The sequence below is a fragment of the Coregonus clupeaformis genome, chromosome 13, assembly GCF_020615455.1.
Source record: "Coregonus clupeaformis isolate EN_2021a chromosome 13, ASM2061545v1, whole genome shotgun sequence".
NCBI classification, from domain to species: domain Eukaryota; kingdom Metazoa; phylum Chordata; class Actinopteri; order Salmoniformes; family Salmonidae; genus Coregonus; species Coregonus clupeaformis.
The window spans coordinates 38599073-38624884 of NC_059204.1; the positions used below are offsets into that span (position 1 = coordinate 38599073).

Genomic DNA, 25812 nt, shown 5'->3' on the forward strand with positions numbered 1-25812 from the left:
GCTCTGCCTGTGGAAGCCCAACAGGGCTGGACAAGTTATTTAAAGTTGAATTCCTTCCTTTCGTTGAGTGAAATGTTATTTCTGCACGCGAGCGAGGCTCTCAGATGGACAGAGTGGGATCCAGTGAAGCATGGTGGTCAGGCTAGAGATGAGTGCTCTATGTCAGGAAGGCTGTCCTATATGTGTGTGTGTGTGTGTGTGTGTGTGTGTGTGTGTGTGTGTGTGTGTGTGTGTGTGTGCTGCACAGGGCCATTCAACAGGGTCAGACTGGGCACACGTTACAGTAACAGTTCAGACCTCCACAGTGGACATTGTCTCCTTTTAGACATCAAAGCACCTGTTAAATGAATGATCCAACACATTTCTGTGTCTAAATCTGTCTCGCTCTCTCTCCTTCATTCTCAGGCACACTGTAGGACACTGTCTACTGCTACTCAGCTGCAATCTGAATGCAGACCTTAAGATGCAGTCCTACAGAGCTCATTAGTGATCCATTGTGTGTGTTTCTCGTAGCATGCTGTGTGTAAAAGTCTCTTGGTCATTCTACGGTAGCTCTGGGGCTATTTAGGAGGGATTTCTCGGGTTCCATTGGAACATATTTTCAAGGACAAAGGCATATATTTGTCAATGTGAGGGAGAACATAGGGAATAAGATAGCAACCTTACAAAGAATGCATCTTTACTCATAGTCCTGACTATATCTCCACATCTCTGTGTGATTCAACACTGGCTCAGGTTATCACAGAGCTTCAGCTCCAGTTTCAGCTCCTTCACACCTGAGCAACTCTAACCACGGAGAGAACCTATCTGAGAGCACAGCCCCTGAGGAGGGAAGGGAGGGATTGGTGACGGGGTTCCCTCTGTTTGTCCTCTCCTGCTCTCCGTCCCCCACCTCTGAGGCCCAGTGTACCTGTCACAGGTGGACTGGCTCCATTATGTGTGAGAGCAGGTGTGTCTGGGGCCCAAGAGGCAGACTTACCCAATGGGGGCCTCTGTCTTAAACCACAGGGAGGAACATGCAGGTGGGGCCAATAAAGAAGAAAGAGCCAGAGAAGAATGATATAATTTGAAAGGGAGTGAATAGGGGGGTATAGAATGAGTACAATAGCAATAAGAACTTTTCTCTATTGACATAGATAGCGGTGTGTTTTTCCGGTGTGTCTGAGTGTGTGTTTCCTTATCTGATTGATGTTATTGTTTGGAGGGCCCTCACGGTGCTGTGTCTGTGTGGCCATCTTATTATCTTTTCCTGTCATGTTTCTCAGTGCCTCAAAGACAGCTTGAGGTATGTTCCCGCTCCTAGTCCTGTTCTCCTCAGCCAGAGGCATGCTGTAGGCCCCTCTATTTACACACAGCTTATCATAACAACAGACAGTGGTGACCGGAGCTGCACGCTGCCCCTATGGCTGCCACCACAATGTTGCCTTGTTTGACTCTGCCTGATTGGCTCTCCTTTGAATACAATGTTTCTTTATTCACAAAGCTCCCGTATCGTCTGTTCTGTTGTCATGCAAAGCGATTTCAACTTCCAAACATGCCACATTCATGGCTAACAAATATGGTCTCCCTCCCTCTACAGAGCTGGAGTTCTGAATAGTCACACTCCTGCAGCCTGTCAAACAATGCTCTATGAGTTTCTATTTTCCTTGTTTGGCCAAATGGCCAAATTATACATTGATATAAAATCTCCAGGGAATGACAAATGTAATATTGGTCCCCCTGGTCTCTGTTGATGATATGTGGATCCCGTGGGACAGCCTCTGTGTTGTCATTGTACAGTAGCAGTAGACTTCAGCTTTCACTTCCTGCCTGCCTGCCTTCACCTCTCAGAGGAAACGACTGTAAGTTATGTGTGGGAATGTTTTCATTGAAAACAGTAGCACAGTAACCCATAAAACAAAAGGGAAAGTGTGTGTGTTCTCCTATATACCTCCTTCCCTGCCTCCCTTACAGATGGAAAAGCATAACATGCATACATGTAGTCATAAGCAATAGGTCTTAAATCTAAAGGCATTTTAAATATGTTTCATAACTGCCTCCCTATATTGAAGCAGACCTGTCATTTGTACTCCTCAAGTGTGCATATCTTTGTGGCTTTCTTTGTTGACCGACAGAGCTGTATGTGACATACTGTACATCGTAAGGGTATGGAGAGGGCATTGCGCTACAGAGAGAGGGGTCTGGCCCTGAGAACTCTTTATTTGTTCCTCTATTCAAACTATAGACTAACTGTCCATTTAAATGTTTTATTTGATCTTTCTCTCTCTTTCTCTGGGTTCTCTCTGTCTGGGTTCTCTCTGTCTTATCTCTGTTCTCTCTCTCTGCTCTCTCTCTCTTCCCTGTGCCTTGACTGGATCCAGTTACTCCACAGATCTTCACTTAGAACACTGATGTAATGCCAGATTCTCCTCTTCCACTGTACGCTGCCAACACCCTCTCCTAATCCTCTTTTCCTCCTCCTCATCCCCCCATCTCACTCTCCCTCCCTCCCTCCCTCCCTCCCTCCCTCCCTCCCTCCCTCCCTCCCTCCCTCCCTCCCTCCCTCCCTCCCTCCCTCCCTCCCTCCCTCCCTCCCTGTTCTCTCTCTCTCTCTCTCTCTCTCTCTCTCCCTCCCTCCCTCCCTCCCTCCCTGTTCTCTCTCTCTCTCTCTCTCTCTCTCTCTCCTCTTTCTCTGCCTCCCACTCCTTTTGTCTCTCTCTCTGCCCCCCCCCCCTCAATGTATTTATTGTCCATTGCTCCGGTCCTCTCACTCTCTCCGTTGGTTGGTTGTGAGTTGTGCTCTGTCTTTCCTGGTGTAGAAGGGGATGAGGGGAGGAGTTGAAATTGTGGGTTACACAACCCTTTTAGCTAGCTTTAATGTGTCCAATCCCTTTCTGATGCTCCACACATCACATCACCAGGATTAGGGTGTCATGAAGACCAGACATACAGGGGCTGACGAGCCAGCTAGGGGATTCGCCATGGCTCATCTACACGTACGCAACACACACACACACACACACACACACACACACACACACCCTGTCATGCAATGCAGAAACCCACAAGAATCCAGTCTCAGATGTATGGGTCATGTTTAAGCCTCACATGTATCCACTCATCACTTTCTCTGTCAAGCGACACTCTGGAGGAGTGCGTGTCATTTGCTGTCAAAGTGTGGATGACTTGAACCCAATATAGCCTTTGTGCTGATTCTCAAATGGATTTACAGATGTGTTTAGTACAAGGAAGCCTATGATCGTCAGGCCTAGCTTTAGCTTGTCTCTCAATTCTCTGCTCCCCCTTTCTCTGTGCTGAGAATGTTGCCTACTGCTGAGAGAGAGAGAGAGAGAGAGAGAGAGAGAGAGAGAGAGAGAGAGAGAGAGAGAGAGAGAGAGAGAGAGAGAGAGAGAGAGAGAGAGAGAGAGAGAGAGAGAGAGAGAGAGAGAGAGAGAGAGATCAGGTTCATGCTGCCAGTATAACCAGGGGCTTTAGCTGGGTGAGGGTGCACTGGCGCTGAGCTAACTGGCTTTCCAAACATCAGCTGGATTTATAGACGTGTGTGCAACATGTTTGCCCTGGGACGGTCTTTTAGGGGGAGAGGAAGGATTTATCTGCTGAGATGAACATGTAATTCAGATCGCTCTCTGAGGATTGAATAGGAATTCCTGTAGCCCACAAGTGGGGTTTGTGCATTTGTGGTGTATGTATTGTGGAGTCTCTGTGGGGATTCTCAGCCATCCATTTATGCTGATTTGTATATACAGTACTCTTACCGTATCACTGTTTTATTGGATTTACCTCACCCCCAGTTCACATGCTGGTGGATGGTCTTGATGCCCGCTGGTCTGCCCCAGTTTGTGTGTGTGTGTGGTGTGTACTGTCAGTGTTTGTGTGTGTGTGTGTGTATGTGGAGCAGCTGCATCTCCTGAAGCTCTCTCTCTTCCCAGAGCCCAGTGAGGGAGCATAGAGTAGGGAAAGAGATGGATCGAGGCTGGGGGAAGGAGAGGTCAGGACAGAGACTGTGAGAAAGCGAGGATTTGAGCTCCCTAGGGATCTGAATTCGAAGGTGAAGGTGAGGTATGATATCCATATATGCAGGTATTTTTCAACTCCAAGCCCTGGGATGTTTTAGTCTAAGCAGTCAGGGTTAGGTCTGAGCTGAAATGAATTTATTTGAAGCACTGAGAGCACCCCCAGCACAGTTTCAAGTTTTAATGTCACGTACACAAGTATAGTGAAATGCCTTTCTTGCAAGCTCTAAACCCGGCAATACAGTAATCAGAGAGTTGAGTTGAGAGTTTTTACTGTTGTTTGATCTCTGCTAGTGGAATATGTGCTCTGCCAGTGTTCTAGCTATCCCAGCAAAATGGTTGCCATCATGGAACACTCTGAAACCATAATACAACCCATAATATCAGGGTCTGCAGTGAAGGCACATAATCTCCCTCTCTCTCTTTTCCTCATGTCCTCTCTCCTCCCTACTCCCCTCCCTTGCCTCCCTCTGTGGCATGGTGTGGTGTGGTGTGGTGTGGTGATGAATTACATATGCCATAACACACCACAGCGAGCAGCCCCTCTGGTAACCCAACAAAGATCTCACAGTCTCACTTCAGTAATCAACGTTTGTCCGGGGTAGGGTGGGGGGGGGTAAACATCTATGGGTGAAGTGAAAGTAGGTCAAACAGAAAAAACTTGACGGTTAAAGGTGCTACGCAATATTTTTTTATACAATTATACAATTATAGCATTGTAATTTCAGAAAACGTCCATAATATATTTGGTGCTAATAGTGGAATGATAGTGTTTCACAGTATTACTTACCCGCCAGTGTTGTGATTGGCTGTGATATTTGCCTATTGATTTAGCAACCAGGAATGACAGTGTGATTTCCACTAGATAACACAGCCACAAAGTCAGAACAGCTTTCACAGTTTGACAACAGTTCCCACTCCGGCAGGAGAAATCAATAGACGAATGTCACAGCCAATCACAACACTGGCAGGTAAGTAATACTGTGAAACACTATCATTCCACTATTAGCACCAGATATATTATAGACATTTTCTGAAATGACAATGCAAAAATTCAAAAAATCCTGTGTAGCACCTTTAAGTTTAGCCATTAATTCCAACTAGTTAAGGTAAGGGTTAAGGTTTGGGATAAGGTTAAAATTGAAAATAAAAATGAGTGCCTAGAACTGGGATTGAACCCACAATCCTCAGAGCCGAAGCGTGCGGTTTAAGCCCTTCCTCTATCCCCATTCACAATGCCCTAGCAAGCCACAAGCTTACTAGATGGCAATACGTGCTCACGTTGCCCCTAGTGGACATTATTGAAGGCATCTCCCGATGCCCTGGGGACCTGGACAAACGTTGAATAGTGAAGTTTATCTGGTGTGATCTCGCTGGGTAACCACAGCCCAGCCAGGGAGAAGCCACCAGGGAGCATCATTAGAGAAGCATGCTTCCCTGCTCATTGTCTATTTATGAAATCACATGCTGACCAAAGCCGATTCCTCTGTTTATGCTGAATAAACAAAATAATAAGGTGCACCGAGTTGACATATAAAATCTGCAGTTTACATGAATATTGAATATAAATCTTGTAGATTATACACAATGATGTAAATACGAAAATTCTAGAGTGGTGTCGTTTACATAATTGGTGAAATATTGTGTTATTTCTAAACATACAAAATGGGTTTTTGTAGCTCTAGTTTCAACATATTGTAGCTCTCTCTCTAACTTTCACCATGGCACGGCCTTGCCAATGTGTCTGTGTTATGTCCTAAAATGAATTGGCAAAGCAGTAAAGTGAAGTGTAGGCTGTGATTTATGTAGCTTCATGTACAGTACATGTATATTTGTAGTAGACGGGTGACTTTAGTGCTCTCCGAGGGAGGAAGCAGGCCAGCTGTGCTGAGAGAGAGACTGTGAAGGGAGTTTTTTTTTGGCCAAGACGTGTCATACTGTACCTAATGCAGTCTCTACATCCCTACAGGACATGGGTTTGATGTCTCGGGTACCCCTGTAGTGTATGCTAGGGGACCCTTTTATGTAGGAGGAGGTAGGGGCACAGTGTATGGAGGGGAAGTGCGGGGTATGTAGTGAAGTTTTGGGGGCCCTGGGTTATAACATTCCTCTTTTGGCCAAAGTGCTTTCCTGCTGGCCCCGGCTGCCTCTCCATAGCCCTCCAATCAAAAGAGTGTTTATTTAAACTCTGAGGTGCCAAGTCTGTCAAAATGTCTACCCACTGGCCGAGCAGAGCAGACCACCAGCTCCCTAGTCCTCCGGTCCTCAAGACCTGATGAGAACAGTTTTGCAGGGGAAAATAAACACTGGCAGATCAATGGGTCTTCTGTGTGTGTGTGTGTGTGTGTGTGTTCCTGCATGTGTGTGTCTTTCTGTGTGTGTGTGTGAATGGGTGGGGAGGTTAATGTGGAGTTATACAGCTAGTTTTTAAGGTAGTACTGTAGATTGGCCACTGATTGCTTTGGGCTATAATTCAGTCAGGCTGAGAAGAGCCGTGGACCCTCTCCCTCCTAGTGTTAATTGTCAGAATGACTGGTGGCACCACACCAGCACCAACTGGTGCAGCACACAGCCATGCAGGGAGGCCATCTGCTAGTGGGACACTGCAACGCACCGGTACTGGAACACAGTACACTAATGACACAGGGAAGACACAAAGAAGACAGGCTCTGTTGTTGAAATTTAAGTGATTCTTACATATAGGGTGGTAAATTGAGGCTAATATAACATAGCTAGTTGAGAACAGAACATATTCCTCATGGAAGTTATCATCTAATATAGGCCTGGTGAAGTCACCTTGCATGACTTAGATATACAACAGGGTACGCTAGATCAATGTTAATGTTTTACTGCACTGCAAAATCAACTCCATATATTTAGACAGGAACTGGGATGTAATTGGTCCGTAGTGGCCAATATCTCTTATCGCCACAGACTGGAAGAGGATAGCTTGTGTAGGGATAGACAGATGTAAAAATGTTCTTAACGTTAAATTTTTTTTTTGAACATGACATGTGAATTCACAATGCAGATGTGGTGCTGTGTATGACCGCTGGGGAATGCAGTTCCATATACCACAGTCATGGCTATCAGACGGTGCTCACCTTACTGCTGTCCCCCACCCACTCAGCATCGATGGTAGGTAATGTTGTTTTTAGGTTCTCTGCTGTGTGCCTCTCCTCCATGTTCTCATTGGTCAGTACATGGGACTTCATGTCCCACTTCTCATCAATGTGATGGCTTGTCGCAGTAATGTATGACAGTATGTTCATAGACCTCCAACAATCGGTTGTTTACGCCACATATGGTGTTTGAGAGCTCGCGCTTTGTACTTGCAGAACAATCATTGTACAATTTCTCCATCCGGGCCGTCACGGTTTTTCGACATGACTTCTTGTAGTCTAATTCTAGATATGCCTTCAGGGCATTGAAGCCGACATTCTCTACCATTGATAATGGCTGCATATCAACTGCAATCATTTCTGTAATCAGGGCTGTGATTTTCTCCCTCCATCCCTTATTGCACTTCTTTGGTGTGAAGAGCCTGGCTATTGTCTGTTTTTGGGGGCCTGCGCTACTGCCAGCAACAGTTTGGCTCTCACTGTGACTCTCTTTCAGATGGTTAAGCGATGCACCTGTACTGCCACTGTAGCTCAATTCCACCTCGCAAAGTTTGCTGTTCTCCACCTTCTCATTTAACTTCTCAAAGTATTGCCATACAGGACTTTGCTGCTGTCGCTTCCCTGTCTCACTCTGCCATTATTCCAACTGTTAACGATGATGACGTGTGGAGAACTTTATATCCGTGGCAAATCATTTGAAATATATTTCCTCCTACTAACGTTACAGTATTGCTGACTTAGGTATTTGTTCAATGGTTTTTTTCCCTTTATAATGATGATCGGGACCTAATAGTGGTAGTTTTGTGATAACTGACTGCACTGTGATTTAAATGTAGTTTTTTCGGTTAGGGATTTATTCTAAACGTTAACGATCCCAATTTATTTTTAACGTTCACACCCCTATTGTGTACACTCAACTCCTGCTTGATGGGCCAAATGGTTCCCCCCTAACATTCTTTGAGGTTTCTGCCAAATGTTGCATGACCAGCAGGTGTGTGCATGTGTGGGTGTGTGTGAAGCAAGAGGCTGTGAGAGAGGTGGCCCTAGCAAAGATTCAACATCTGTTTGCCAATGTACATATCCCACTGAAGGTTATGAGGGAAATTAATAACAAAGCTGTTCAAGTGGTGAGAAAGTGGCTATGCTTAAACACACACCACACCTGACATTATCTTCTTGAGCCAAAGAGAGGGGGGTTTAGGTGTCCCGATTGTCAAGTAGTGTCAGCGGCTGATGTGGATGTGGTGTAGGAGTCAGGCGCAGGAGGAACCCCTGACACCCGGCTGTGGCGCCATCATACGCCCTCGGGAGCGAGAGCCGAATCCCACTGGATTCCGGAGCTTGGATGGGAGGACTGACCGATGGTGGTGGTAAGGTAGGAGGAGGTGTGGGCACTCCTCTGGTCTCCCATCGGTGCAGAGTGTTGATCACGTCCTGCAGGGCGGATCCGAGTTGAAGGATCCTGTCGTCTTGCCCGCTGACGTGCTCCTCCAGCGACTCGGGTGCTGCTGCTGCTCCTGCTGACTCCATAATGGTGTGTAATTCTGTCAGCGGCTGATGTGGAAGTGGTGTAGGAGTCAGGCGCAGGACACAGAAGCTTCGTCCAACAGACTTTACTAGACGACAATAATACAAACTAACGGGCCTCTACTAACCCGGAGGCGAGCGATTACGCAACAGTGCGCAAAACACCAAAATACAAACAGAACACGCAAATAGTGCGTCTGTACTCAAAAACATTAGAGCAAAAATCAACAGCACCTAATGACAGGCGGAACAATTACACACAACTCACGACAAACAAAACGAGAAACGTATAGGGGACATAATGAACACTAAAAGGAAACAGGTGTACAAGGAAGACAAAACCAAACAAACATCGATAACATACAACGGTGGCAGCTAGTACTCCGGGGACGACGAACGCCGAAGCCTGCCCGAGCAAGGAGGAGGAGCAGCCTCGGCCGAAACCGTGACAAGTAGATTTACACTGCTACCAGACTGACTCACATGCTGAACATGCTGAACAGTGCCAATGTAACAGAGCCTCCCTTGTTTCGGACTTACGGAGGAGGAAGGTCCCACTGGCCACGGACATTGAGGATACTGAGGACAACTTTCTGAGCTTCAGGAGGAAGGCCAATGGAAAACTAGACACTCATGCTGCATGCTTTGGAATTTGGTCTGACTGGCCAGACCTCAATGACCTGTGCAACAGCACTAGAGTGGAGCGCAGATGGACACGGAATGACACACAAACTGAGCCAGTGACTGCCTCTGATGCAGTTGTGGCAGACCCCTGTGTTGTCGTGGAGGCTTCTGTCACCTATGATGGAACATCTCATCCTACATCGAGGACAACACTCCTCGGTATCAGACGGATGCAGCTACTGCAACACTCGACTGGCCTGAGGCTGCAGGAGAAACTCGCTGCTGTGGACTGTGCTGACCACTATGTCTCCCATTCCATGTACCAGAATGCTGCCATTGGCGACATCACCTTTACTGTTAAGGAGAGGCTGCAAGTTCTACCAACAAAACACAACCTAGCACTCTGGTACCCTGCAAACCATGATCACGTCTGTATATTACACGCTGAGTAATGGACCCTGTTGCACATGTTGTTATTGGTTGCCGTTCATACAAAGAGTTGTATATTGCTGGACCTGACCGCCTTGTCGACCTGGTAGCTACTGAGGTGAGACAGGTGGTCTCACCAACAGCACACATACACAAACATTGTCAGAGGAGCCTGGTTTGATGTTGATGATAATGTGTTTTCTTGTATGCCGAATAAGCCATTTATTGTTGTTGTGGGAGGAGACCAGAGGGAGGTGCTGATTTTGGAAGTGGGCTGCTCATTCAATTGTTACATGGAACAGGCCTTATTTGACAAGCTCCTTAAATAGCAGCCCCTCATATTACACTTGGACAGCCTGGAATACAGATGCAGGTTGGTGGCATTGATATTTGGCAGTCTTTGCCACGTACATAGACTTACATAGACCTTCAGATTTCAGATTGCAGGCCTGCCCAAGAGAAGAGCAAAACAAGTGTGTAGGTACTGCTCTGTGTCAGCCATTATGGGCAGCCTAGCTGTGTGGAGGAGAAGGTGCTTTTTGTTTCCTTAAGTGTCATTGCATCAACGGCCTTTGAAATGTTTGAATCCTTTACGATGTAATGTGATTTGTGGATTCAGATAAAGTATTTCAAATGTGTGTGTGTGTATGTATATGGACCTCCATGCCCAGTGTGTGCTCTGGGAGGAAGCCCATTAATTTCTAAAGGAATCTCAGTGTGGCTGGCTGCCCATTGCACTGTATGACACGGCTGTCTGAGGTACTGATGGGCGCTCAGCTAGACCCCAGCTCTGCTCTGCTCACCATCACACAGTCACACTCAGGGTGGAAGGACCACCACACCTACTGTTGGTAGCTACTGTCTTTTAACATACAACTTACTGTAATACTGCAACTTAAGTATTACAACTTGGAGTGATAGCCTAATGGCAACAAGGATGACAGGAGGTGGTGTTAAGTCTTTCTAACCATATCTACGAAGACATGACCAAATAGCTGTAACAAAATGATGCAACCAGTTTAACAGGAGGGTGGCTTTAACAGGAACATGCTGGAGAAGACAAAATGGAGGGAAGAGTCAGGATTAGGCTGGGCTGTGGTTAGTAGTTAGGTGAGAGGTTATGCTGTGTGGTGCGTGCCCCTGTCAGCAGGGCCTAATGTAGCTCAATTGGTAGAGCATGGTGCTTGTAACGCCAGGGTAGTGGGTTCGATCCCCGGGACCACCCATACGTAAAAATGTATGCGCACATGACTGTAAGTCGCTTTGGATAAAAGTGTCTGCTAAATGGCATATTATATTATATTATTACAGTGTGCCCTGTCTGTCTGTCTGTCTGTCAGTCAGTTAGTGTAGAGAGGATTACTGCTCTCCTGCTGCAGTATGTATGTATGCTCCTGCTCTATCCTCAGGCTGCGAGTGGAGAGGAGAGATGCTCCATCGGGCCTAGCAGTCAGACAGAATCAAATCCAGGGTTAAGACACAGTGTCCAGGGGTCTCCGCCTTTGAAGTGGGCTGTGGGATTCTGCACTGGAGGGAGGGATAGATGGAGAGAAGGAGAGAGAGGGAGACAGAAAGAGAGTAGAGGTGCAGGTCCCAGCTCAGTGGACAGGCCTGAAGGCTAGATGGGATAGCTTCAATATGTGAGCCATCATCACAGTGCTCCACTGACGCACAGTCACCTCTACTCCTTCTCCATCTCTCTCTGTCTTTCCCTCTGTTTGTCTCTCTCCATCTCCCTCTCTCTCTCTCTCTCTTTCTCTCTCTCCCTCTTCCTTTCTCTTTCTCTCTCTCCCTCTCCCTCTCTATTTCTGCATGCCAGACTATAACCTTGTAGTTTGAAGCTTGCTGGTTTGGGGGATTTAGGAGTATACACTGGTGTCAGTTACACTGGTTCAAGGAAGGAGACTGTCAGGATTACTTTACAAAAAGACTGCAGCAGAGGAATTACATGGGGCTGATGGATTGAGAGACAATGTAATGTAAAGGAGATGGAGGAAGTGGAGAAGAGGGAGAAAAAGAGGGAGGAAACTGGTTTAGCAGATTCTGATTTTGTGTGTGCCTGTTTTGTATGTGTGTGTGCGTGTCCCATGCGTGCGTGGGCACAAATGCATGTGTGAATTATCCCGTGCAAAAGCACATAATGTTCTTAGCAACTTAACAACAACGCTTAAAACACTGGTTCCTGCCAGGTTGTTTGTGTGCTAACATTGCATGTTTTTACGACATAAAGCTAGAAGACTCTTTACACAAGAGTTCTCATGGCTCCGTTTTTGTTCCTGTCTAGAGTAACTGCAGCCATGTTTTTGTGTCCCACAAGGAATGCCTTTTATCATGTGACATGGGAACAGCTGTTTCCCATCAGGCCCCAGTCAGCCAGCAAGCCAGGCAGTCATCTGCAGGCCAGTAGACTGCCTGTAGTCAGCCGGTGTTCTCCCTGCTCCCTGGATCAGATCAGAGGGGCCGGAGACCAAAAGAGTTGGGCCAGAATGCCTCCAATTAAATGGTCATCCCAATTTGTTCTCCCATATCCACACTGCTCATCAGGCGTCTCGCCCTCTCGTACTGCGGAACGTGCAAATCCAGTTGGGCGGCCTGCCTGAGAGGAGAGAGCTGGGGCCATCTGGGAGTGATTACCCATGTTTTATTTTCTCATTGTTTCCCGTCTGCTCTCTGCTAGGCTCTGCTTTGCTCTCTCTCTCCCTGTTCTGTTGGCTGGGCTCCCCTGGCCTGGCCTGTTCAGGCTTTAATCCTGTGTTATTTATGATGGGTAATGTTTGGCAGTGCTGGCTGGTGAGCAGCCCACCGCCAAATTAGCACAATTTAGCCACTTCATCAGGAGAAGGAGTATGCTCAACGATACGTAAAGAGAGATCCAAATCTCTCCTTCTCTCTTGGTCTCTCTCTCTAGTTCTCTGTCTCATTCTCTCTCTCTCAAATTTTTTCGCCCTCATTTTCTCTCCCTTTCTCTTGGTCTCTCTCTCTTATTTTTTTTCTCATTCTCTCTCTCTCATTTTCTCTCCCTCTTTTCCCCTCCCTTATTATTCCATGGTCTCCATCCGTCCTTCCCCCTCTCCCTCTCTCTCTCTTTCTCTGTGCCTCTCTCTCTCCGTGACTCTCCTCTGCCAGCTACTTTCTCTGCATCTCATCTTCTCCCATTTCTAATTTCAGTAGGGGCCCTGCTAGAGTGTTAAGACATGAGATTACACTAGTGTACTTATTCACTGAGTGAAGATTACATTTTTGGAGCATGTTTGTGGGATCTGGAGTCCTGTCCCACTAATCACATATGTACTCCTTGTGATGCTGCAGGGAGCTCGCAGCCAGGGGAGACAGGAAAGGATTGTATGTGGTCAAGCCCCTGACCAGACACCAGACCATTGAGCCTGCCATTTTGGGGAAGATGTGAGTTTTCTTTGTCTCCAGTTCAGCCTGTGGCTCTCAGTCAGCTAGCTCCGTTATCCTGCACAGTACATGTTGAGAGTTGAGGAATTGCGGTGGTAGTTTTCCATTTCTTCCCGGCATAGCTCAGTGCTCTCTGTGCTCAGTCTCTCCTGTCTGGGCTGGTTTGTGCTGCTGTGTGGTATAGCAGCTCCCCGTCTTCATTACTGTCACACCCATTAGGACAAACCGACTGGGCCGACAGGACAGACAGCCCCTGCTTGCTAATTTGACGTCTCAGCAGCTGTTCCCAATATCCCTCATTCACTAAGTTCAAGTACTGTATATGTATGCACTGTATAGGGGAGGCATAGCAAATGGGCCTGACTTGCCCTGAGGCTGTTATTTGAAAAGTACTCACAGAAAGCTCTGTAGCGGACGGAACGGAACTGGGAGTTGAAGGTTAGGGTTGCAGAGGGGAGGTTCGGTACAATGTTCCTCAATCCAGAAAGTTGCTGGTAACAAACTGTATTTGTTCCGCAAGATAGGGTTAAATGTCTGTTAGGCTGCTACTGCTACTTCTGTCTCCATCTCCCTCTACTCTATATTCCTCTCTTTGCTTTCCTACTGCCAGTGGTTTAGGAGGCCTGGAAAGCTACAGTACCAGTCAAAAGTTTGGACACACCTACTCATTCAAGGGTTTTTCTTTATTTTTACTACTTTCTACATTGTACAATAATAGTGAAGACATCAACACTATGAAATAACACATATGGAATCACGTAGTACCCCAAAAAAAGTGTTAAACAAATCAAAATATATTTTATATTTGAGATTCTTCAAATAACCACCCTTTGCCTTGATTACAGCTTTGCACACTCTTGGCATTCTCTGAACCAGCTTCACCTGGAATGTTTTTCCAACATTCTTGAAGGAGTTCCCACACATGCTGAGCACTTGTTGGCTGCTTTTCCTTCACCCAAACCATCTCAATTGGGTTGAGATCGGGTGATTGTGGAGGCCAGGTCATCTGATGCAGCACTCCATCACTATCCTTCTTGGTAAAATAGCCCTTACACTGCCTGGAGATGTGTTGGGTCATTGTCCTGTTGAAAAACAAATGATAGTCCCACTAAACCCAAACCAGATGGGATGGCATATAGCTGCAGAATGCTGTGGTAGCCATGCTGGTTAAGTGTGCCTTGAATTCTAAATAAATCACAGACAGTGTCACCAGCAAAGCACCCCCACACCATAACACCTCCTCCTCCATGCTTTACGGTGGGAACTACACATGCAGAGATCATCCGTTCATCAACACAGCGTCTCACAAAGACACGGCAGTTGGAACAAAAAATCTCCAATTTGGACTCCAGACCAAAGGACACATTTTCACCGGTGTAATGTCCATTGCTCGTGTTTCTTGGCCCAAGGAGGTCTCTTCTTCTTATTGGTGTCTTTAGTAGTGGTTTCTTTGCAGCAATTCGACCATGAAGGCCTGATTCACATAGTCCCCTCTGAACAGTTAATGTTGAGATGTGTCTGTGACTTGATCTCTGTGAAGCATTTATTTGGGCTTCAATTTCTGAGGCTGGTAACTCTAATGAACTTATCCTCAGCAGCAGAGATAACTCTGGGTTTTCAAAGTTCTTGAAATGTTCCGTATTGACTGACCTTCATGTCTTAAAGTAATGATGGACTGTTGTTTCTCTTTGCTTATGTGATATTTCATAGTGTTGATGTTTTCACTATTATTCTACAATGTATGAAATAGTAAAAATACAGAAAAACCTTTGAATGAGTAGGTGTGTCTAAACTTTTGACTGGTAGTGCATGTCCCAGAGCATTTTGGCTGTTGAGTGTGAGTCCATGGGAAGAGTATTCTCTATCTGGACTCTGGGCTGTACGTTTCAGAGTTCCACAGTTTCCTGCTCCCTAACATGATTACCCGCTCCCCTGGCCTCCCCTGGCCTCCACTGGCACAACACAGCACAGTGGAGCAGAAGACTGAGACTTGCTCCACACTCAGACCACCATACAGGGAATGAGATCAGAGAGGGAGGAAGGGAGATAGGGAGGGAGGGAGAAGTAATGTTTGAGGCTGATGGTTAGAGAGAGGTAGATTGAATTAAACTTGTGGTTGATAGGTATTTATGAGGTACTTGTGGACAAAGTAGGGTAAGAGAGATGGTCTGTATTGCTCTCAGATCTTCTGAGCTACGCTAAACTGGGCATTAAAATAGAACAGAGACTACACACACAGACTAAATACTGAAGAATTTGACCTAGAAGAATCTAATAGCAAAACATTCCAGTAAAAATAGTAAACAGCATTCCTTTCCGTAGTCTCAGGTAAACACACTGTTGCTCAGAAGGACTCTAACTAGCATAATTATGGTGTCACACATGTATTTGTCTTCAGACTCTTGTGGCCACTAACAGTACAGTACACACCGTTTTGACAGACCTACATAATTTTCAAGTCACGATAATAAGGTCGTAGCGTCGTAAGCAACATTCTATTCCTACCCAAATGTCAGGCACTTCTGTGATTATGCTCATTTGCATACAGGTGATACAACACTGGTGGTTTGCATAGATGGGCTTACATGGTTTACAACATCAGCTTCCCTTGATAACCACCAACTGAAACAAATATTCAAACATATTGTTTCTCTGGAAAGGAGTACTGGGAAATTATAGTTTAAATATGACATACTCTTTAAAACATTCTGGAAGATTCTAGGAAGTTTATTGGAATAAATCCATGTAGGATTCATGGATTGTCTGAAAGGCCTTATTCACTTTTGAGTGCGTACACAAATTCAACCTAGACACAGAGGAATGTCTTACAATCCCGTACAATGTAATGTAATGTCATGCAGTGTATATAGAATATAGTGCCTGGTAATGAAATGTTGGATAATGTAATGTAATGTTATCTATGCAGTGAAATGTAATGTCATGTAATCTGGTTTCGGGGAGACAGAGGATATTACATGCTGACAGCAGGGGGCTAGGGAGGAGGGGAGAAAGGAGGAGGCTTCAGTAACTGTGTTGGGAATATAATGAAAAGAGCTGCGGAGAAGGGATGAGGAATTTCTCAAATTTATGAGAGCATGATGTCCCTCAGGGTGTAGTCGCTAACTCACTCATTAATCCGGAACGGGCTGGGAAGACAATCACTGGGCTAGCTGGGGGACTCTGGAATTGACTGAAACGGCCTGGACTGAAATGCTGTAGAGTCTCTCTTCTCTTCTCTTCTCTTCTCTTCTGTTCTCTTCTCTAGGCCTTTGTTAACTGGGCCAGTGTCTGTAGAATAATTAATTCTCAGTTTCATCAGGAGTAGATGGGCTGTCATTGCTCCCTGACAAACTCAATGTCTTTATAGTCAAAATAGAGCCTCGCTCAAATGCATAATTCCCTCAGCACTCCCCTCCACAGCCTGTATTCACTAACTAGCAATACATTGTGATTGTGTCAGGTTGTTATTGAGTATGATGTATTGGGTCGTTGCACTAATGGTCATTAAACCTTTGAAGAGTGTGTGTTTTCCACCTAGCTAGCTTGTTAATGGCTCTTGCAAAAATATCCTCCTATCTCTCTTGAAGTGTTTAATGGGCAAACAAGGTAGGGAAACATTAACTGGCGAGGTTGTATTTTGGTCGATGGATACCTCACACTTCAAACAAAGTTCCTGGGAGTCGTAAATGGGATTGTGATGCAAATGAAAGTGTTTGCCTGTGTGTTTGTATGTTCCCTCAGGACTGGAGTAGAGAGTGACAGTTGAGACGCAGGTGGTAAAGTTAGTCTAATCAGACAGAGTGGGTGGTAGGCCTATAGCAAATCAGGGATTTGGCACACCACCCCAGAGACCACTTTACACTATACAATGTCCAGCTACCTCAAGAGTAGTGATCTGTGATGGACATCACTGACTGCCTCTGCTCAGATTTTTGAGTTTTGTCCTTGCACTTCTAGAGTCTGGTCATAAGAGTCTTGAATATTGAACAGGTATACCCTAAATGTTCCACTAGTGCATTTTTTTCTGTTTCATTTCGACCTGCAATGTACCTGCAGTGCTAACAGGCCATTAACCCCTTCTCTCTCCTGTTCCACAGTTCTCCGTGATGACTTCAGACAGAACCCAGCGGATGTGATTGTGGCAGCGGGCGAGCCTGCTGTGCTGGAGTGCCAACCGCCCCGCGGGCATCCTGAGCCCACCATCTCATGGAGGAAAGATGGTACCAACATCAATGACCGAGATGAGCGCATCACGGTAAGACAAGCTTCGTTAGCCTCCGAGCACACTCTCTGTACAGAGCATGCACTGCACTGGGCCTGCACATCACACCTGCTCGTCAACACACACACACGCACACATTCAAATGCGCACACACACACCCCACTGCTTGCTGGTGCAGCTCCAGGAAGATCAAAGTGTCTCTGTTGGCAGACATGTAATAATGAAGAGAAACAAGTGCATCATCTATTTAACTAACATAATGAAATCATATTGTACTGTGATTTGGCCAATCAATGTCTATTTGGAACAAAGGCTATCTGTGGAAGCGTGCAAAGAATTCAGGGATGGGTGGGTGTGTGTGCGCTCACGAGCATGTTTGCTTGTTTGTGTGTCTGTATACACTCCAGGGGACTTGTGAGTTGGGATCCAAGGCTTATCCTCCTCCGGAGTGACAGGTAGTTTCTCTCTGAGGGGCTGTGATGGACAGAGCAGCTCTCCTCCGCACTGACGGGAGGGAGGTGTAGGAGAGGAGGAGGTGTAGGAGAGGAGGAGGGCCTTCTGAAGGAAATACAAAGGCTGCGTTGGCTTTGTACTTCCCTCTTATCTCCTCATTTACACCCATCTGCCTGCATGCCTGTTGTCTTTACCGCTGCTTGCATTTCCATAACGAAACCAATTTCACTACAATGTAATAAAATACCAAGTCCAATAAGGTCTTGTAGTGAAGTCAGGGCAGCCATGTTGGCCACAGTCCCTGTGGCATGTCTGTGGTTGTCCCTTGTGTACTGGCTCAGAGTGTAAACAGAGGGCCAGCTTAGTTTCTGCCTCATAGCTATTGCTCGGCTCACTGGACTAATGGGCCTGCAGATAAGACTGTTTCCTAATGAGTCCACAGGCCCTGTAAACAACGCAGCGCTTGTGTTTATGCTCTGTTTCTAACACAACATCCACTCCCAAAACTGTTGTTGTTTCTTAAACCACGTCGAGTTCCGGGGATCTGCTGTGGGATTTGGTGCTGCGAGAATGAACACATTGTGTGGCCAAGCGTTTGTTTTAAATTGATGGGGAGAGGGAAGGGGACTGGGCTTGCCAGTGGTGCAGAGCAATGCATCAACAGCAGGGAGGGAGGGTGCTGGTGTGTAGTTTCTGTACAGTTCTACAGTACTGTATATTGTAGCATAATATCCCACTACCACCCTATATTCACTGTGGTGGGGTCAGGTTGGTGGTGATGTGGGTGTCAGCTCTCCGTCCTCAGGACTGTGATTAACTCTAAAGGGGCAGTGTAGTTAGTGATGGGGGAACATTTTATACAGTTACATATCGGGATATTGTTTTTAACGATATATCGCAATATCATTTTTTAAATATCTCAACATTATTTTTGCGCTAGTCGGCTGTTCCTGCGCCAAAACTCCGGTATTTTGCCGGTATTTTGCTTGTTCTCCATCTTGTTTTTAAATGGTGAGCCAATATGTTTTCAGCACTTTTAATTCCATGACTGATCAAAAATATTTTTCTCATGGCTCTGTCTTGTCCCTCTGCAGCAGACATAGTGAGCAAAATGTTTGGAACATTGAATCACAGTATCAAATCGCAATACTTATAGAATCGTGAGAATCGTTAGAATCGCAATACATATCGTATCGGCACCTAAGTATAGTGATAGGCACCTAAGTATAGTGATAGGCACCTAAGTATAGTGATAGACACCTAAGTATAGTGATAGACACCTAAGTATAGTGATAGACACCTAAGTATTGTGATAGGCACCAAAGTATAGTGATAGACACCTAAGTATTGTGATAGGCACCAAAGTATAGTGATAGACACCTAATTATAGTGATAGGCACCTAAGTATAGTGATAGGCACCTAAGTATTGTGATAGGCACCTAAGTATAGTGATAGACACCTAAGTATAGTGATAGACACCTAAGTATTGTGATAGGCACCAAAGTATAGTGATAGACACCAAAGTATAGTGATAGACACCTAATTATAGTGATAGGCACCTAAGTATAGTGATAGGCACCTAAGTATTGTGATAGGCACCTAAGTATTGTGATAGGCACCAAAGTATAGTGATAGACACCTAAGTATTGTGATAGGCACCTAAGTATAGTGATAGACACCTAAGTATAGTGATAGGCACCTAAGTATAGTGATAGACACCTAAGTATTGTGATAGGCACCTAAGTATAGTGATAGACACCTAAGTATTGTGATAGGCACCTAAGTATAGTGATAGACACCTAATTATAGTGATAGGCACCTAAGTATAGTGATAGGCACCTAAGTATAGTGATAGACACCTAAGTATTGTGATAGGCACCTAAGTATAGTGATAGACACCTAAGTATTGTGATAGGCACCTAAGTATATTGTAGTGAAGTGTAGTGTAGTGTAGCACACATAACAGAGGAACATAATGGAACACATGAACACAGTCACACACACCACCACCACCGCTATGTGATGGAGGGAACAGATGGAGAAGCAGATGCATGAAGGAAAGGAAAAACAGAGGGGAATGCAGGAAAGGAAGGGTGAGAGGGAGAGAAGAGAGAGGAGGAGGACAGGAGTGATGTATTTGCTGGTGTTGTTGTGGGTCTGACGTTGTGAGAGCGAGAGAGAGAGTGTAAGACTGGAGGAATGTGTGTGCAGGCTGATGGTGCAGGGATGTGACAGGAGGACATCTGAGGAGAAGCTCTTCAAAGGACCTCTGTCTCTTTGTTCTCAGGCCTCTCCTCTGGACTACTACTGCAGCTCCAGATGTGCCTCTCATTGCCCCACCCTCACCCTGTCCCCCACTACACTGTACTGTACGAACAACTCCGGGTCTGTGCTCTGCAGTTGCTAAACACAGACAGAATGCACACCAACAAAGACACACACACACACTCACTAAAGGTATCACACTCCTCGTCGCCTTTGTCCCCCTTCAAATGCAGGGTAATGTGATGACACTTCAAAAGTGGCCAGCACCACAGGGGTGGAACAATAAACAGGTCCTGGCCCAGGGACCTCTGGGACCACTGGGCTTTGAAACCTGCCCACTGCCCTCCCCCCTGCTCTGCCCCTCCTCTCCTCTGCTCTCCCCATCCCCTCCTCTCCCATCCTCATCCCTGGTCCCTGTGTAACACATTAGGACTTTTCTGGCCTGGTAGAATGTGTCAGTGTGGAGAGGGAAGGTCAGCCTCCTCTCAGCGTGTTTCAGGTGTTGTGAAGTTCGCGGGGACGAGAGGGGGTGAGGGTGAGGAGCATGAGGAGGGTTAGAAGAGGTGTATGGGGACAGAGAGAGGGGCTAGGCTGCTTTAAATCAGGTTGTGAGTGGATTAGTTGTGACTGCTTGGCTGGTCATCCCAGCGTGGTTTACACACAGTGAGATTGGAACCTGCTGACCCACTGGCCTGGCCACGGTACGACTCCTCTACTCCCCTCCTCTCCTCTGTGACACGCTCTGGTGCCCTCTGATTCCCCACCACTCACTAACCAACGTCACTCTACACTGCATCTTACGACTGGACAATTGACTATAGAACGGTTATCCTACTACACCCCACCAAAACTCTCTCTCTCCTCTTTAACCCTACGATTACTATTAAGCATTTCGCTGCACCTGCAACTATGTGGACACAACCAATAACATCTGATTTTATTTGATTTTATTAGCAATCCCTATTTCAATACATTTTAATAGTTGCATGATTTGGTTATGTTCTTAGAAACCCTGATTCCACAATTATAAGCACAAAAGTGCTACTTTGAAAATAACATTATTCTCCAACCCAACCATCCAGAGATTTCCCATTACAACGATCCTGTTGCGTGGCACAGTACAGTATCTCTGGGCTGGTGCTGTAGCAGTGGTTATTTTAGGCCTGAGGGGTTGTGGGCTCTCTGCTTCCTCTGTCAGCGGAATAAACTCCCTGCCACGCAGCCAACCAGCCGGGCCAGCTGGGAATGCACACACTCAAAGCTGCTGCTTCTTAAACCTACCAGACAGACCTCTGTCTGGGCTTGACAGGTGGAAAGTCATCGTTTTATCCTCTAGATTGTATGACATGCTCTAGAATTGTGTAAGCCCACAAATTGTTGCATCAAATAGTCTTTAGGGAATTACAAGCATAACATGCTATATTCAGTTACAAATGACCTTACAACTTCTACTTTTCTTCCCTCCATCTGTCAGATCCGCAGTGGGAAGCTGATGATCACCAACGCCAGGAAAAGTGACGCAGGGAAATATATCTGTGTGGGGACCAACATGGTGGGAGAGAGGGAGAGCGAGATTGCCGAACTGACTGTACTAGGTAAGACCCGAGCTGTCTGTTTATCTGTCCGTATGTCTGTCTGTCCGTCCATCTTTCTGTCTGTTGGTATATCTTTTTGTCTGTTAGTCTGTCTGCCATCTGTTGGTCTGTCCCTCTATCGGAGTCTGTCTCTCTGTTCTGCCTCTAAGTCCCATTCAGTCACCTAGTCAGTCTCAGTTGTGACAGTGAAGGTCAAAATGTCTGAGCCTGCCTGTCCCCCTAGGTAAAGGCTTTTCTCCCTGGCACATCATCCATTAATGAAAGAGGTTACGTAACAATGGCCCCCAGCCCCGCAGCTGTGCAGGCATTTCCCTTGAGCCCCAAACTCAGTATGACCCTGTCGCCCCACCGTGACCCCTGCCACCCCTTAGCTGTCCTGGAGAGGTTGTACCCCCACCACCACCCCTCACTCTCATCCGTTCCTCCTGCTGCCCAGTTAAGATATTGACTCAGAGACAGTCCAAGCACCGCTCAGGTAATACCTCACATCCTTTCTAAGCGTTATCATCGTACTGTTGTCTATACTACCAGGGGTGTTTTCAGTTGTAATCTTGTACCTATTCGTTTGAACTCCGCTCTTAGATCTGCTATTGTCAAAAGAGAAGCCCACTGCGGTCTGCTCACCCAATGCTATTAGTTTTAAATGTGAAATTGAATACGCCCTCAGTTTTCAAATCACGCAGAGGGCTTGGGCTAATGCATGATAGCTACCAAAGCCCATGTAAGTCCGTTTATAACGTTCCATCATTGGTTACTCTGAGAGTTCCTCATATTGACATTGGCTGCGGCCTTAGGGCCTATTTTGCCAACTTTGGAAAAGTAATTCAAATTTCTACTCTTTCCTCTATTACTAATAGAGATATAGGCCAGTTCTATGCAATCTTATAGCCATACCAACTATATCAATATCAACCATCAGACAAGGCCTGCAACCGCCTATTCAATGTAGCTTGTTTGAGTTGGAGACTCCATGTGACTTTAATCGTATAGGACTTGGGTTGATGCGTCTGAACATTAGGAGCTTACTTCCTAAACTGGGTTACATCAAGATCTGGGCAATGCAGACATTCTGGTATTCACTGAAATTTAGATCTCTGGGGACATTCTGGATTAATTTTGAGGGTTATAAAGTGTTCAGAGCTGATAGACAGGGTAGAGGTGGAGTGGCCATTCTTATAAAAAAATAATTGATCTCTCTTTACTGAAATCCATTTCCCTTGCCAAAGCTACTGTGAGCTACTATCTTTAAGCCTTTGTTTGGGGGAAAATGTATTAGGGCTGACCCCATTTAGTCGACTGGTCGATTGTTTGGTCAATAAGCTGTTGGTCGACCGAGATTTTTTTAGTCGAGCAGTGGCAAATATATAAAAGGTAATATATATGGCACACGAGACACCTGTCTGATTCACGCCTTTCTGAGTGGACTAATCCATTGCGGAGGCCGCGGGGGTGCACACCAGTATCACCAGTTGTACATTTAGCCTACCGTTAATTCATCTACAATGTTTGTTTAGTTACGGTAATTTCTGTTAATGCATTCAATATTGTATTATTACAGCCATACCGTTGTCATTGTAGGAGTGGACACGTTGTTTACAGAGCGCACAACCTAGGCTACACTTGTGAGAAAAAGTTTGGGTTTATTTAATTCCATTTACGAGTTGTCAATTTATTAATTGTCTTTTGTTTGGAGCGCTCCTGTCAATTTTGAGTAAGGACACACACCTGATTACACATAGAAGTAGGTCTAGGCTACCTGGCCTGCGCACAAATGTAGGCCTATAAATGTGCCCATTTGGGGATCTGATACTATTTCTGATTGTCTTACATCCATTGAGAATGACAATCGTTCTTCAACATAGCCTATTTGAAAAATCTTTCCAGCTCTCTCCCTTTCGATAACCACTCAGCATGAAAGGGGGAAAAAATGTCATGCTCTGATCCGGTGGAAACATCATAAAATGTCTACCTGCCTACCTGACACAGCCAACAGCTGTGTCTGTCCGGAGCTCACTGGAGCGGACACTCTGAGGGCCGAGAATATATTATACAATGTTGCAAGTTTGCTAGCAGGAGCTTCTGGCTGGACCAAGTTAATAGTTAATACAATGTGCCCTTGCAGACAGGCCATGCATAGCCAATGTAATTTATTATCACAACATTTTCTGACTGCGGGCTGCAATGTTTTTATTTGTTGGCTTTATGTAGACTACTTTTATATATTGGCAATGGCAATAGAAGTTACTTTTAGATTTGTGTCATTTTCATTTAGATAGAATTTATTGGCAACTTCACTCGATACTATACCGGTCATTTCAGGAGCGTAATGGCAGAATCTGTGAAGGCCAGCAGCAACGGTGTCACAGTTCCCTCAGCCAGAACCCAAAAGCAGACCAGGACAAGGAGAGTTGAACGAAAGTGAGGGTTTATTCGGATACAAACAAAAGGTGCAGAATATTCCAGGGACAGAGCGGGCGGCGTGGATGAGTAGTTGGGGGTGCAGTGCAAGGTCCAGTGATGGCTCGGCAGCCGCCGACCATCAGGCAGAGGTGGGGTGAAGGTTCCGGACGTGTGATGTTCATGGCTAACGATCCGGCAGGAACTGGATGTTGGGCCAGAGCCTAAGAAAGGTGCTGATTAGGCCCAGGTGTGCAGATTGCTAATGGGAAGCAGGTGCGGAAACCAGAGCGCTCCCCGGAGCGTTCCCGAACCCTCGGGAAACTGGAGATTACGACCAGGACCCGACTCAGACAGCCGGGATCGTTACAGTACCCCCCCTCCGACGAACGCCACCGGGCGGACTCCCCGGAGCGCCAGGATGGAGGCGGTAAAAGTCCCTGATGAGATCCGCATCTAGGACCTGTCGCCGCGGAATCCAACTCCTCTCTTCAGGACCATACCCCTCCCAGTCCACGAGATACTGGAACCCCCGGCCCCGCCGTCTGGAATCCATAATGCGACGCACCGTGTAGGCAGGACCACCTCCGATCATCCGAGGAGGAGGAGGAGGAGGCGGAGGAGGCAACAGAGGACTGAGGAAGACAGGCTTGAGGCAGGAGACATGAAAGGTGGGATGGACTCTGAGCGTCCTCGGTAGTTTGAGTCGCACTGCCACTGGATTGATCACCTTCTCCACCACAAACGGACCAATAAACTTCGGTAACAACTTCCTAGACTCAGTCCGTAACGGAAGATCCCGTGTGGCCAACCAAACCCTATCTCCGATGGTATAGGTGGGAGCGGGGGTCCGGCGATGATTCGCCTGGAGCTGATACCGGTCCGAACCTCTAAGGAGTGCCTTTCTGGCCCGATGCCAGGTCCGGTGGCAACGACGAATATGGGCCTGAACAGAAGGCACAGAGAGCTCCTTCTCCTGAGAAGGGAACAGGGGAGGTTGGTAGCCATACAGGCACTGGAAGGGAGACATCCCAGTGGCAGATGTAGGGAGAGTATTGTGGGCATACTCAACCCAAGGCAACTGAGAGGCCCAGGAGGTGGGGTTGGAAGAGACCAGACAGCGTAGCGTGGATTCCATCTTCTGGTTGGCTCTCTCCGCCTGACCATTGGATTGGGGGTGAAAACCAGATGTGAGACTGACTGTAGCTCCAATGGCCACACAGAAGGACTTCCAGACAGCAGAGGTAAACTGAGGGCCACGGTCGGAAACGATATCACTGGGCAAACCGTGGACCCTGAAAACCTCCCTGACCAGGATCTCGGACGTCTCCGAGGCAGAGGAAGCTTGGCAATAGGCACAAAGTGGGCGAACTTGCTGAACCTGTCCACGATAGTCAGCACGACCGTGTTCCCCTCAGAAGCGGGCAACCCCGTGACGAAGTCCAGGGCCAGATGCGACCATGGACGCCGGGGAATAGGAAGGGGGTGAAGTAGTCCAGAGCTGGGCCGATTGGTACTCTTATTCTGCGCACACACTGGACCGGCAGCAACAAAACCCCCGAGTATCCTCGGCCATGGCAGGCCACCAAAACGTCTGCGAAGAAACGCCATTGTCCGAGCCACGCCAGGGTGACAAGCCATCTTACTGGCGTGGGACCATTTGAGAACAGCAGGACGAACCGACTCAGGCACAAACAACCGACCGGGTGGACCGTTACCGGGACCGGGCTGAGTCCGAAGGGCCGCCAGCACCTCCTCCTCA

The 25812-nt window shown here is 46.6% G+C and overlaps 1 protein-coding gene across 2 annotated transcripts in view; it reads left to right on the forward strand.

The window, feature by feature from the left end:
- LOC121579894 (roundabout homolog 1-like) overlaps nt 1–25812 on the forward strand; it is a 267144-nt gene that overhangs the window by 187976 nt on the left and 53356 nt on the right. For both annotated transcript variants that reach the window (XM_041894856.2, XM_045224365.1), the window contains 2 exons: nt 17215–17372; nt 21533–21653. In XM_041894856.2, the coding sequence (XP_041750790.2) occupies nt 17215–17372; nt 21533–21653 (279 nt within the window). The remainder of the gene's footprint in view (nt 1–17214; nt 17373–21532; nt 21654–25812) is intronic.